Source organism: Panthera tigris, chromosome C2 (assembly GCF_018350195.1).
Source record: "Panthera tigris isolate Pti1 chromosome C2, P.tigris_Pti1_mat1.1, whole genome shotgun sequence".
NCBI classification, from domain to species: domain Eukaryota; kingdom Metazoa; phylum Chordata; class Mammalia; order Carnivora; family Felidae; genus Panthera; species Panthera tigris.
In genome coordinates, this window is record NC_056668.1 from 106,783,499 (window position 1) to 106,796,814 (window position 13,316).

General features: G+C 45.5%; 1 protein-coding gene across 1 annotated transcript; it reads right to left on the bottom strand.

Moving 5' to 3' along the window:
• Window positions 1-1,841: 1,841 nt before the first annotated feature.
• Window positions 1,842-5,892, bottom strand: LOC122241921. Its single transcript, XM_042998354.1, has 4 exons — window positions 5,726-5,892; window positions 4,993-5,051; window positions 2,452-2,588; window positions 1,842-2,090 (listed from the first exon to the last, which is right to left on the bottom strand). The coding sequence occupies exons 1-4, from the start codon at window positions 5,890-5,892 to the stop codon at window positions 1,842-1,844; spliced, it is 612 nt and encodes a 203-aa protein (XP_042854288.1).
• Window positions 5,893-13,316: the final 7,424 nt, after the last annotated feature.

Genomic DNA, 13,316 nt, shown 5'->3' on the forward strand with positions numbered 1-13,316 from the left:
TCAAATTGCGTTAGAACACTAGTTAGGATTCACCACTTAATAGTGATATAACTTGAGCAAGTCCTTTAGCCCCTCTGAGCCTGTTTCTCATCTATCTAGAAAGTCAGTATAAATGTGCCTACTTCGCAGGCCTGCTGGGAAGGCTAAAAAATTTTTGCCAAATACTCCATACAGTGCCTGGCACTTAGCTGAGGTTCAAGAAATGTTCTTCCCTTACCATTCTCCATCAGCCTTTCCTGTAAGGGTCCTAAGAACCCAAAAGAGTTTTTCCCAATTGTTCCTTGAGTGACTTTACAAGTACGACTTTCCTCACAATTGACTAAACAAATAAATATGGGGGGGGGGGGATGAGAAGTTTTCCTGCTGTATGGAAGGAAGCACAGATGTTAGGCTTTGCCGAACAATGAGTTGCACACTCATGACACTGGAAATTGAGAAAATCTGTGCTACTACTTGAGGGGAAATAAGTAATGATTTATGAGCTGTGGCGTCCCAGCATATCCCAGAGCAGCTGCATTGCACCAAGGGTCGGGGTGCTGGGTGGGGCACCCACAGCTGCAAGGTGTGCTTCCAGTCAGTTGTTACTAATAAAAAAAGTATTGAAGCTTGTGACTCACTAAGCAGTAATACATTCAACTAGATAAGCTTTCTCAAGGGGAGGGAAGGGACAGAGCCTAGCTCGCTGGGACTGTACACAATTCTGGGTGGGCCTTTGGGAGCTTTGCAAGTGAGTGTCACCCAAACAGATGCCAAAACTAAAAATGACTGCATATGCTGCTTAAGGCAGATCGAAAGAACATTCTGAGGCAATCTACAATAATTTTTATATCCTCTGACTTCTGAGAAGTTTTGAGGGGAATCATTAAAGAAGTTACAGGTACCTCAAACAAAGATGGGATAAGTAAATCAGAGAAAGAAAAACCTGGTAGTGGTTGGGGAAAAAGGGGATACAGAATGGGAACTAATCCAGAAAGCCTAAGCTAGAAGAGATTCTTGAAACCGAGCAGAAAATGAAGTTCTGAGACTCCTGGTAGTGAAAGCAAAAAGTACTGTACAGTGCTTTCGTGGCTTTCATTAATTCATAAAAGAAAGCTTAGCAAAACTTTATCCTAGTACTAAAGTCCAAGTGAAAATTATCGGCAAGGGTTTCTTACATTAGGCAACATAATGAACGTCTATGGCAATTTTACAGAGATTTTAAAGTTGTGCTTCACCTGATCATTTCTTAAAACAGCACTGGATAAAAGTTTAGGGACACAATGTTAAATTGTCTGAGAAAGCATCTCTGGGTACCAGAGGAATCTACTCCAGGAAGAGAACAGTGTGAGTCTAGAGGAGGGAAAGTTTAGAGAATTGCAAAGTACTTTACATATTACAATTGCTGATCATTTTGGTAACATTCAACCCCCTTTTAAATGCAAAGATAAACATCATTTGAGAGCACGGCTGAGTAGCTCCTTAATAAGAGCATGTTTAACAGTGAACAATTTGGTGTGTATGTAAGATAATGTGAAATGAGGTCTGTGGAAGCAAAGAGAAGTAGTACAATTTTGTGCTTCTCTTTGGACAAAAGGTGTTGAGGGGAAAGGCATTTGTGCAAATTCCAAATAGATTTTCAAATCTAGAAAAACAAAACCTCAGTTATGGACTAAGTTGTATTTCAAAGAAAAGCTGAAATGGCTTGCTTTCAATTCTTAATAACAAAAGGGGGACCTGTTCTGGACTTAAAAGAATCAGGATGACACAAATGTAAAAACAACAGATTTACCAATCTTCTTAAATTTATTATCATTATCTATAAAAACATTAGCTTTTTAAGGGTAAAGAGGGGTTTAGGATGGTCAAAATTTACTAGTCAGTGAATTGTGGCCTAGGACACCCTTCATTATAAACTTTAGCCTAAGGAAGCTTAAGGAACCCTCAGAGTTGAGGACAGGGCCCTGAGGTTCAGCCCAAGTGGCCGGCATCCCCTGGTGCCTCCGGGGCCAGCTCTCCTCTGGAATGTGAGGCCTTCCACACCGCACCGACCACAAGCCTGGAGCCCGACCTGCAATCCTCAGATGTTGCTCGGGTTGCTGAGCAAACACCCGCTGTTTGCGAAAACACAAGGTTCAGTTTTCTAAGACAGGACAAACCAAACATCGAGGCACAGGAGCACAGACACACGGGCCCACCAGCCTCAGCTACACCGCCTGCACCTTTCAGGGACGGGAAAGCTCGTCCTGCCGCGGCCGGAACGCGGAAGGCCGCCATGGCGAACCACGTGGCCCGGGTGTCCTCGGCCCTGGGGGAGGACCCAGACCCCTGTGATCCCCTGTGCTGTGCGCCGACCTGTGGCTTCCGGGACGAAGAGAAGGCAGCACAAGGCTGCGGCCTGAAGCTGCCGAGCCCCGCCCTCCGCCCCAGCTCGGTTTTGGGTCTCCCGTTCCTGGAAGCGCCGTGGGTCCCTACCTTGGCAGTCTGGTGACCCCGAACCGCAGGCAGCCGGCCGACGCTGGACGGCCTCGTCCTGAGCGATGGCCGTGGGCCTCCCGCTCTCCTGCGATGGCCCTGGCTCCTCAGCAGCAAGAGGCAGAGAGGCTCCGGGCCTCACTGCCGCCGCCATGACACCACGCAGGGCACGCCGCCCGTCTCAGGCTTGTTCCCCGCCTCCGCGTGATGCGTGTGCTCGCCTTGAGCACGTGCTCGGGGCCTGCGAAACAGGGAGTCCGAAAATACTTCGAAAATGGCCACGTTGGCCACTCCCTCACTGACTTAACTCTCTCGTGAATCGCATTTCCTTCTTGATGGTTTTCTAAATTAAAGGAGAGTTGATTTTGGCCTTTTGGTGTTCTTAGTTTCTTTTTCCTTATACTGACTCTATAAATGTACCTTTGCTTCCCACGCTTAAAGGAATCACTTGACCTGTGGTTTCATGTTCCTGCTCTGCTGTTTATATAAGTCCTTGCTCTACACAGTCTGGGAGGCCGAGGGCCAGATTTAAAGTTTTTCTGGACAGGGCCTACCGCAGAACCACTGTTCCATTCATCATTTAGAATTGGGTTAATGGTGAAAACAGTTTCAGATATTTTAACCTTTGCATTGTATAGTATTTTTCGTCTTTTTTCAATGTACAAAAGTAACTGCATACTGGACATTAACTCTATGCAATTTTACTAATAGATTAACTTTATGTAATTTAAACCCTATATTTTTCATCCAGCATTATAACATAAGCGTTAATATTTTCCCACATCACTTAAAAGTCTATATGTAAATGTTATTTGTAGTGGCCATTTCTTCCCTTAGTAGGCTATATCATATTTTACTAAATCATTTCCCCTATTGTTAGATAGTGGTTTCCAGTTTTCCACTGTAATAAACAATACTGCAATGAACATCTTTCACTTTTTAAAAATGTTTATTTTTGAGAGAGCGCATGCACACACACACACACACACACACACACACACACGAATGGGGAAGGGGCAGAGAGAGAGAGGGAAAGAGAGAATCCCAAGCAGGCTCCATGCCCTCAGCTCAGAGTTCGACTCTGGGCTGGAGCCCACTAACCATGCGATCATGACCTGAGCAGAAGTCAAGAGTCAGAGGCGTAACCAACTAAGCCAGCCAGGTGTCCTGAACAGCTTTCTTCATAAAGGTTTTTCTGCTTTCTGTTTACCTCCTTAGTGTCGATTTCTATAAGAGGAATTTTGGGTTTAAGGCTATGAACATTTTCAAAAGACTTTTTGATGTGATATTTAGTGGTAGCACTACAGCAGCTTTGAGCAATAGGAATTTCACCAAATAACTATGATTGATACTTGAAAAGAAGACAGAGAGAGAGAAGGATGGCATGGGGAATGTTTCTTGAGCTTTAGGGCCTTGTTCATAAATATATGAAATAATTGTATGCTTTAGGGAGTCTTATCTGTGGATGTTCAGCCAGCTTCAGTCAGAGCCTACACTTAACTAGAGAGTCAGGAGACTATCCAGTATGGGTGATAACTGCTTACTCCAAGTACAAATTGGGGCTTCTCAAGTGGCAACTGTCCCCATATCATTGTCATCCCAGTTCTGGTGGCTACAGAAGTAGAAAGGATCTTAGAGATGTCTGTCTAAACTCCTCATTTTACAGTTGAAGAAACTGAAGCACAGAACACCTGGCACAGTAATTCTTAACCCTGGTTTCATATTATAATCATCTAAGGAGGCTTTTAAAACTCCAAGTACCACCCCCAGATATTCTGGTGTCATTGTCTGAAGTGGGCATTCGTATTACATAAAAACTCCTTAGGTAATATTCATGTGACCTAGGATTGAACAGCTCAGGTAGAACAGGAAAGGAATGGCCTTTAGAGTCACTAGCATCTGGGTCAAATCCCAGTTTTGCCATTTACTAGCTGTGTGATTTTGAAGATCCATGATTTCTCTCCTCCTCAGAGTCCCCATTTGTAAATCATAAGAGTGCACGAGGACTACATGAAATAACATATGTAATATGTATTTCAAGGTTCCTGACACATGAGTGACATTCAAAAAATGTCGAGTCCTTTCATACGTACCTGAGATCCTACAACTAGTTAATGGCAAAATTAGAAGGCCAGTTAGAACCATGCTATGCACCCAGTAGGTACTTAATGAATGCTTGAATGATGTTCCTCTGATGGGATAATCTTTGAGCATCAAGATGCACGTTTCTGAGACTTTCAAACTCCATGTTGAGCCGATATTAGTCAGAACAAGATCTTACCTCATAGAGAGAGAGATCTCATTCACCAGGCATTAATTTACATTTTACTTTTAGTTGTTCAGCAAAAAAGGAATCTGTTTTTATTCTGATCAAGTGATTATGATTGAGCTCCTAGAAAAGAAATCATAGTTTTATCATTACATAAATGTATGAGGATGTTTATGAAACTCATGGTTTAAGCTAAGTATATATCAATTAAAATGTCCTCCTAAAAAAATTGACATGAAAAGTGTAAGACCCCTCAAGCAAAGAACTCATACCGCTTCGCCTTTCACCGACTTTAGCCTGAAGGCCTTTAGCATAATATTTTCTATATTTTCTATAACAGATAGCCAGATAAGGCTGAATTTAGTCTCAAAAGACCTAGGATTGAGGTCCAGTTCTGTCATTCACTGTGTGTAAACCTTAGATGATCATTTTTCTTTGTCTCTTTTGCCTTCTCATGAATAAAATGAGGGCCATCATGGCATGATCTGGCTTTAGCACAAAGTGAGACTGTGATGCTGACCCAGTAGGACATGCTTATTAAATATTTATTAAGCACATGCTGGGTGCCCTACTCTATGGCGGGAGACCTATGGGAATCACAAAGCTGTTGGCCTTATGGAGAATAGCTTGGAGTCTAACTAGAAGAGAAAAACCCCACATACGATGAACAGCTAAGGACCAATTCCTACTTGAGAGCCGTGATAAGTCCAGCACAAGAGACTTATGCAAGAAATAAATGGGAACATTTAAGAGATGACAATCATGGAGAAATGAAAGGGAGTTGAAATTCAATTTCTGCCTCTTAGCTCTTTCTCTTCAGTGTCTTGCACTGAAATATAACCTGAAACAAAACTGTTTTAAGTTGATGGAACCGGGCCTTTTCCTAATGACACATTCCAGCCTTTTGTCTATGTTCTTCACCTCCCTTACTTTGCCTGGTTTTCTGCAGACTTTGCAAGCCCCAGGGTTGTCCCCACCCTCGTTTAGACCTTGTGTGCCTCATACAGCTTTCGACAGAGCCCATACTGTGTAAAGGATGCACAAAGGGGACTCAGTCTGCAAATAGTGGTGTAGGAAGTGTGGCAGCAGGAATGTTTGAGCTTGCCATCGCACAGATGAACAGATGGCCACTGGGAGGGCAAGTCCTCTGTGTGAGTCACAACCCTCGGCATGGGTGAGCAGCTGATGAGACTGGTGGGCATTTTTGTCTGACCCCATTCTAAGCTACTTTCTGAGGACTTCAATTACCCATTTGTAACATTTTCTTCCAGCATCTGGGAAAAAAAAACAACAACGGCAGTGGCAGCCCATGTATTAAACCTCAAAAGTAAAGCTGTCTGGATTATGAAGATAGAAGAGGAAGTTTGAGAGACTCACAATGAAAGGGTTTAACAAGAGCTGCCTGTGAAAGTGTGGATTCGCAAACTCTTGGAGCATTGGAAATGATTTCCTTAACAACGGAAGGAAAACTGACCAGGGGCATGAGTGTTTCATTCATTTTTCAGATGAGAACAGCAGCATTGCCAAGAGAGGCAGAATGTCTGTCTGCTCCAGCCAGAGTTTCAGCCCTCAGCACAGCCATGGACCGCCTGTGTGTTCTTCCACAAATCATTTCATCTCCCTGGGTCTCAGTTTATCCATCCATAAAATGACAGGCGGATCTAAGTAAATTGTGAGTTTCTTTTTGACTGGAACATCCTGATTCTATGCAAGCCATCTTGAGGGTTGCTAAATTATGCATTGCTTAGAGAGATCTAACTGTGCAAGAGATGAATAAAGCATATTCATTGACTTTCTGACTAAGTGGGACTCAGGCACCTCCATGCTGCTGTGCTGTGCTGTGCAGGGAAAGGATGACGAGTCTCTGCCTGAGGGAAGAGAGAGCTATTTTGAGGCAGGGCTGATTAGAGATAAGGTGTCTCCTTTCTTCGCAGCGCTCTGGCCCTGACTCACCCAAAGTTCTTGGGATTAAAGCTTAACCCTTGATGGATGGATGTAAGCTAACTCCACTGCTTGCCTATGAAAATGGCGGCCAGCACACTGCTTCCTGAGCCCCAGCTTATCATTGTCCCTTAGGAACATTCTTTGACCTCTCCTTGCTTAGAGAGTTTCCCTGAACTGCAGCCCTTGCTCGTAACCTCTCCCCTTGACATCTCTTGTTTGCTCTTTCCTGTTATTCACGGAGTCTTCTGGGTTATATATAAAAGAGAACGTCTCAGTAATCCTCTTAACAGCAAAGAAATCCGGTCACCCCTGTTAGGTAGGGGGTTGGAAGTGTCACAAGGTTCTTGAAAGAAGCACCGGACAAAGCTGCAAAAATACTTTGCATGGAAAAGCCCAGAACAGGACCGACACAAAAGACCATTAGAGTTATATTGATTTGAGTGCCAACAAAAGTAAACTCTAAGGTACAGTTGTGCTAACATTTTAATTTAAAAACTTAAAAAAATCAACATGTTTTTAAAAGGATGTAATTTTACAAAATGTTCGACTTTCTTTTTCTTTTTTGCATTTATTTCTGCTCTCGGTGTGTTATCTTTGATTGATTTGTTTATTTTTTGGCTTGGGAATGCTGAAAGCGCCCTTGTGACACTTGACATGACGGGGACTGTGGGGCCATGGCTTGAACTGTGCTGATTTTATTCTGTCACTTTGTTCCTAACAAGCTGGATGCAGATGGAATTGTTAAAACCTAACTCATATTTCAAAGACACTTGAGAGACTTCACTTTAAAAAACATACGCACCAAAGCCCTTTCTAACGAGAAATAATCACCCCTCTGGTTGTTTTTGAAAATTAATGTCTTTGAATTTTAAGGTTCTTGAAGTAAGGGACATAACCCAGTGTGGAAAACACTGTTCTCGAGACAGCTATGGAGTCGAAATGACCCGAGACCATGGGAAAATTCTATTCACTTCTTTGAAGTCCACTTTCTCTACCTGAGAAGATAGGATTGCCCATATGTGTCGAATTCCCAGCTATACACCTAGATGCTATGACGAAAAGGGGCCAGATTGGGTTCCAGGAGCCTGAGCTCAGGCTCTGTCCGCTGCCAGCTCTGTGACCTCAATAAAGTCACTTCTCAGGAGCTCAGTGTTCTCATCTATAGCACAAGAATTGTGTTCAAAATGACCTCTGAATCCCTCTCAATTAGGATATTTTAGGATTTGAGCAATTTATTGTTTGGAAGCCACTACAAAAGAGAAAAGAACCTGGTAGTATCAGTTGCGATTCAAGTTGGGGCACCTGTGCCATCTTGGTGCCATATTAGGTCTTGTGTAGGACAGGATACAGCATTCGAACATTCATTCCCTCAACAAACACTTCTGAGCAGGTACCGTGTGACTGTGCTGAGGGGCCAGGATACAGATATGAATAAAACCCAGTGCCTACAGGGAGCTTTCCCTTACACGGAGCAGATAGCACGTGAAAACTCATTTTTGAAAAGTTAGTTATTTATACATTTAGTCCAGTAGACTCTCAGATTGTTAATTACCAAGTCACATACCAAAGCGACAGCTTTCACCGCGTCGCTCGGCTTTTACCGCATGTCTCAGAGGCACCAGGTTGAGGTGAAACCAGGACACCTGATTGATTGTTTTAAAATCTTTATCATGAAATTTTAAATATGAAGAGAGAGAGAATACAAAGAACCCTTATGTAATTATTACTCAGCTTCAGTAATTATGAATTTGTGACCAACCTTGTTTAATCGCTAGCTTCTCTTAACTCCAGATTATGTTGAAGCAAATCCAAAACAGCCTATCTTTCATCTGTACGTGTTTAAGAAGATATTACGAAAAACAATGTGTTGTTTTTTTTTTTTTAAGGAACATACCAGAATGCTTACAGTGGTCTGTTTCTTGATCTGCAGGCTGGAAATACAGATAGATGTTTCCCCTTTTTAAAAATTCATCAATTGTGAACATATGATTTTTTCAGTGTGTAGATTATACTTCAATAAAAAGATAAAACAGGGGCACCTGGGTGGCTCAGTCGGTGGAGCGACCGACTTCGGCTCAGGTCATGATCTCACAGTTTGTGAGTTCAAGCCCCGCGTCGGGCTCTGTGCTGACAGCTCAGAGCCTGGAGCCTGTTTCGGATTCTGTGTCTCCCTCTCTCTCTGCCCCTCCCCCACCCATGCTCTGTCTCTCTCTGTCTCAGAAATAAATAAACATAAAAAAAACTTATTAAAGAAAAAAGATAAAACAAAACATAACCACAATACTACTACCACTCCTAAAAATGTGACAGTAATTCTTTAGCACTAGTCTTTAACCAGTGCTGAACAATCGTATTTTATTTTTTTTAAGTTTTTTAATGTTTATTTAATTTTGAAGGAGAGAGAGATAGAGAACGAGTGGGGGAAGAGCAGAGAGAGAGAGAGGGAGACACAGAGTCCAAAGCAGGCTCCAGGCTCTGAGCTGTTAGCACAGAGCCCAACGTGGGGCTCGAACTCACAATCTGTGAGATCATGACCTGAGCTGAAGTTGGACACTTAACCAACTAAGCCACCCAGGCACCCCTGAACAATTTGAAACAGTATGGAAATTCAGCAATAAAATAGGCAGAGGGCATGATGAGAGGGAGGGTCACCTAACTTGGCCTGGAGTGGGAGCAGGGGACAAAGTTGGATGCCTAGAAAGTGCTACGGTCACTTCTCTCAGTTCCTTGCCTTGTAGCGGCTACATGAATGTCCATACATGCACACATATGCATTCCCAGGCATGTGTATGAAGGGAGTGAGCAAGGCCTCAGGGAACACAGCCTCTGGCAAAGCTCTCAGTAGATGCTTGGAACAGAGGAGAAAGTTCTCAGGGTTAGCTAGGGACCCCAAATGACAGGGTAGAGATGATGAAGGATTTTCCCTGTTTGCCCACAGAAGGGCTCACCCAGAGTGCTTAGCACTCTCAGAGCTACTCTGAGATGGGACCCGCCTCAGAGCCAGGCACAGGCCAGGTGGGTGGCTTGAGGTGCACCCTGGCACAAGGCCTGGGTACACATGTGGCCATCTCGAGTAATAAAGAAGAGGTGAGAAACTCTTTCTCACTGAGTTCTTTTCCTTCAGACGTGCCCATAAGCGCTAGAGCTTTTGTCTGGAATCTTTGGAAAGGCTCCCTTCTTATTCCCCACCCTCACAATCTCTGTGTGTGTGTTTGAAACCGTCAAGTGTTTTGCACCTCCCCTGTCACCACCAATACCACACCGTCCTTGGGTTTTTCGCCTGCTAGTCGCACCCACGCTGTGGAGGCAGCTCCTTAGGTGTCCTTTCTTCCCGGCTCTCCGGCAATTCCTCCAGGTCCAGCATCCCTGCTCGGAGCTGCCTGCGGCCCCACTCTGCAGCTGACCCTCTGGTATCAGCAACCTCAAGAAGGCTACTTCCAGGGCCCAACCGTGCCCACCTCCAGGGTGGCTGGGAAAGCAAAAGGGGATGATGTGGGCAATGCACCTGCCACGTCAGTGACCCTCAACAAGGTTGAGCTTCTGGTTAGTCGTTTTGACTTTTCCAAATTTCTGCTGTAAGAAATCCTTTAAAAATTTTTTAATGTTAATTTATTTTTGAGAGAGAGGCAGACAGAGAGCGGGGCAGGGGCAGAGAGAGAGAGAGAGGGAGACACAGAATCTGAAGCAGGCTCCAGGCTCCGTGCTGTCAGCACAGAGCCCGACGCGGGGCTCGAACCCACAAGCTGTGAGAGCATGAACTGTTGTAGGCAATTTTAACATTCATACGGTAGTATTGTGAGTCTCACACATTCATGATCCAGCCATCTTGTTTCACCTATATCTCCACCTCACATGTCCCTCTCCGTGTTTCCTTCAGCAACTGGATTATTCCAAAGTTAAATTCAGGGAATCTATTTTAATTTTCAAAAATCATCATATTTCTTGGGGAACCTGGGTGGCTCAGTTGGTTGAGAGTGTCCGACTCTCGATTTCGGCTCAGGTCATGATCCCAGGGTTCTGGGATCGAGCTCCGTGTCGGGCTCTGTGCTGAGCATGGAGCCTGCTTAAGATTCTCCCTCCCTCTCTGTCTGTCTGTCTGTCTGTCTGCCTCTCCCTCTGCCCCTCTCCCCTGCTGTGCACACACGTTCTCTCTGTCTCTCATAAAAACCAAATAAATCGATAAAATTTTATTTCTTTTTGAAGAGGTAATATTGACACGACTCAAATTCCAAAAGTATACAGGGTTAAAAGAGAAACGTCCCTCCCTCCCTCCTCACCTCTGCTCCACCATGTGGTAGATTAAAACTGATGTCCACTGTACTTGAAGACATGGAGTTTGTTTCTCCCCCTTGAATTTGGGCTTGGTTGTGTGAGGTGCTTTGGCCAAAGGGACTTCAGCAAACATCACGCAAGTAAAGGCTGGAAAGTGTTTGCAATGGGTTGCTCTCTTTCTTCTGGGGGTTCAGGCATTGCCATGTGAAGCCTCCCCAGCCACTACCAGTCAAACCACAGGAATGCAACCTGGAATAAAATGGTTGTTTTAAGCTACTAAGTTTGGGCTGGGTCGGTATACAGCACAGGTCAACTGATACCTTCCCAGCTCCCACACCCACCCAGTGCGCTCCTGCCCAGGGGAAAACAATATCACCGGCTTGTGAATCTTTCCAAAGACAGTCTCTGTGGAAATATATATTCTCCTCCCTTCCCCTCTTGTCCCTTTATAAACAAACGATAACACGCAGTTCCTAACCTAGTTGTAGCTGTTTGACATAACAAGGTATTCGGGAGATCGTTCCCTACCAGTGTACGAGAAGCTTTCTTCAGAGTGTGCCATCGGATGCACAGACCATAAATTATTTAATCAGGCCTTTATTGATAGCGTTTAGATTGTTTCCAGACTTCTGCCGTTTCCAGCAACGCTCACAACGAACAACCTTGCAGTCCATCATCAGCACGCCTGCGAGCATTTCTGCAGGAGGACTTCCTGGCTGCGGCTTGCAGGGTGTGATTGCGACGGGCCTGCTCGTGGAGTATAACCTGTGGGGAAGGACATGCTTTCCGTTCCTCGGGCCTCCCCTCTTCTCTCGGGCACAGTTGTCCAGCTGCAGATTCCCGGTGTCCCTACTTGTTTCTCTTGCTGACAAGGGCAACGCGGCCAGTTCCCGCTCACCCGGACCTCTCCCACCCCAGGATGGGACCAGGCGACGACTGGGGGTGCTCTGACCGCCTCCCCCCGCCGCCCCGGCTCCATTCCAGGCCCTAGAATGTGAAAACGCTGATGCGTGGAGCTTCTGAGAACTATGCACAACTATGATTCTGTGGACAGTTCAGATAAGTTATCATTTACTGACAGACACTAACCAGTCCAACAAAGGCAAGAGTCTCGGTGCAAACAAACAAGCGTCTGGAGCAGCAGGACAAAGGAGCCTGTGTGTAACGAATTCCAATGAAATATCCCGTTCCCCACTTCACCCCCAGGCCATTAACACCAAGGAGCACTCAACCTCACGAAGCTAAACAAACCAGAGTTGCGGTCACCAGGAAGTGTCCTTGGTGACTGTGGAATAGGAGTTGGCACCAACCGCTGGTACCGTGCCTGGCGGCTCAGGAGCCAAGGGCACACGCCCGCTCCCTGGTGTCCAGCCATCTTCCTCCCTTTCCTTTCACTCATCCCAAGGCCGGCTTCTCAGAAGACGGGGCTGGGCTGGATCTCCCTGCTCCCTGGGAGGAAGCACATTCTGGAGGAGACTGGAACCCCACTGTGACCTTGCTGTCCTTTGCCGGGATCCCCATGAGGACTGAAGTGGGGGGGGGGTGGCTGGCTTTTCCTGTCACTCTCCTCCCTTCTCTCCCGTTCAGCAGAACTCAGCATCTGCTCTGTTCCTTGTCAATACTTGGTAAACCTTCCCTTTCCTTCCTGCTTCTGCGCCTCGTGGCTGCGTTTGTAGACCTCTGTGGCTGCTCCGGATTTGGCAGGTGACAGCAGTGTTTGGTCTCCAAGGTGCCAGGCCCTCCTCTGCCTGGGTGTGGAGGGGATCCAGGGCTCAGAACTCCTGGAGCGGGGAGACAGTTCTGTCCACACCTGATAAGACTGACGCCGAGGTGAGGTCAGAGCCTGGTGAGGAGCCAGCCGGGAACTGGGACAGATAACCTGTGGATGCTCTGAATCCTTGGTGGCCTCAGGAAGGAAAATACCTGCATGAACAAAACAGCAAACTCTAGGGCAGGGGGAGAAAGGAACAGGGGTGGAAACAAAGCCTACAAAAAAGGACCTGTGATATAGCCTTAGGGGGTCTCAGCTGGGCGTCTCCTAGTGGCCTTCATCTGCCCACACTCACAGCCTTTATCTCCAAAACTGCAGAATATCTTCAAAGCTGGAGAATTGTGTCTCACCTCCAGTATCTTGGATGCTTGAGTCATTGGAAGTTGCTCATTGCCATGGTTTTATTGTATTTATTTTAAGTTTATTTTTTAGAGAGTGAGAGAGAGAGAGAGCGAGCATGAGTAGGGGGCAGGGGCGGTGGGCAGAGACAGAAAGGGATAGAGAAAATCCCAAACAGACTCCATGCTCTGTGCAGAGCCCAACGTGAGGATCGATATCATGATCTGTGAGATCGTGACCGGAGCCAAAATCAAGAGTGGACACTTAATC

Bases quoted from the DNA above. Each gene is read 5' to 3' on its own strand.
- LOC122241921 (XM_042998354.1), bottom strand. From the start codon at position 5,892: ATGCCGAGGGTTGTGACTCACACAGAGGACTTGCCCTCCCAGTGGCCA. The intron at 5,052-5,725 runs GTATGAGGCACA...TATCTGTTATAG, and splicing joins TATGGGCTCTGTCGAAAGCT to AAAATATAGAAAATATTATG. The intron at 2,091-2,451 runs GTAGGGACCCAC...TTTCGCAAACAG, and splicing joins GGGGTCACCAGACTGCCAAG to CGGGTGTTTGCTCAGCAACC.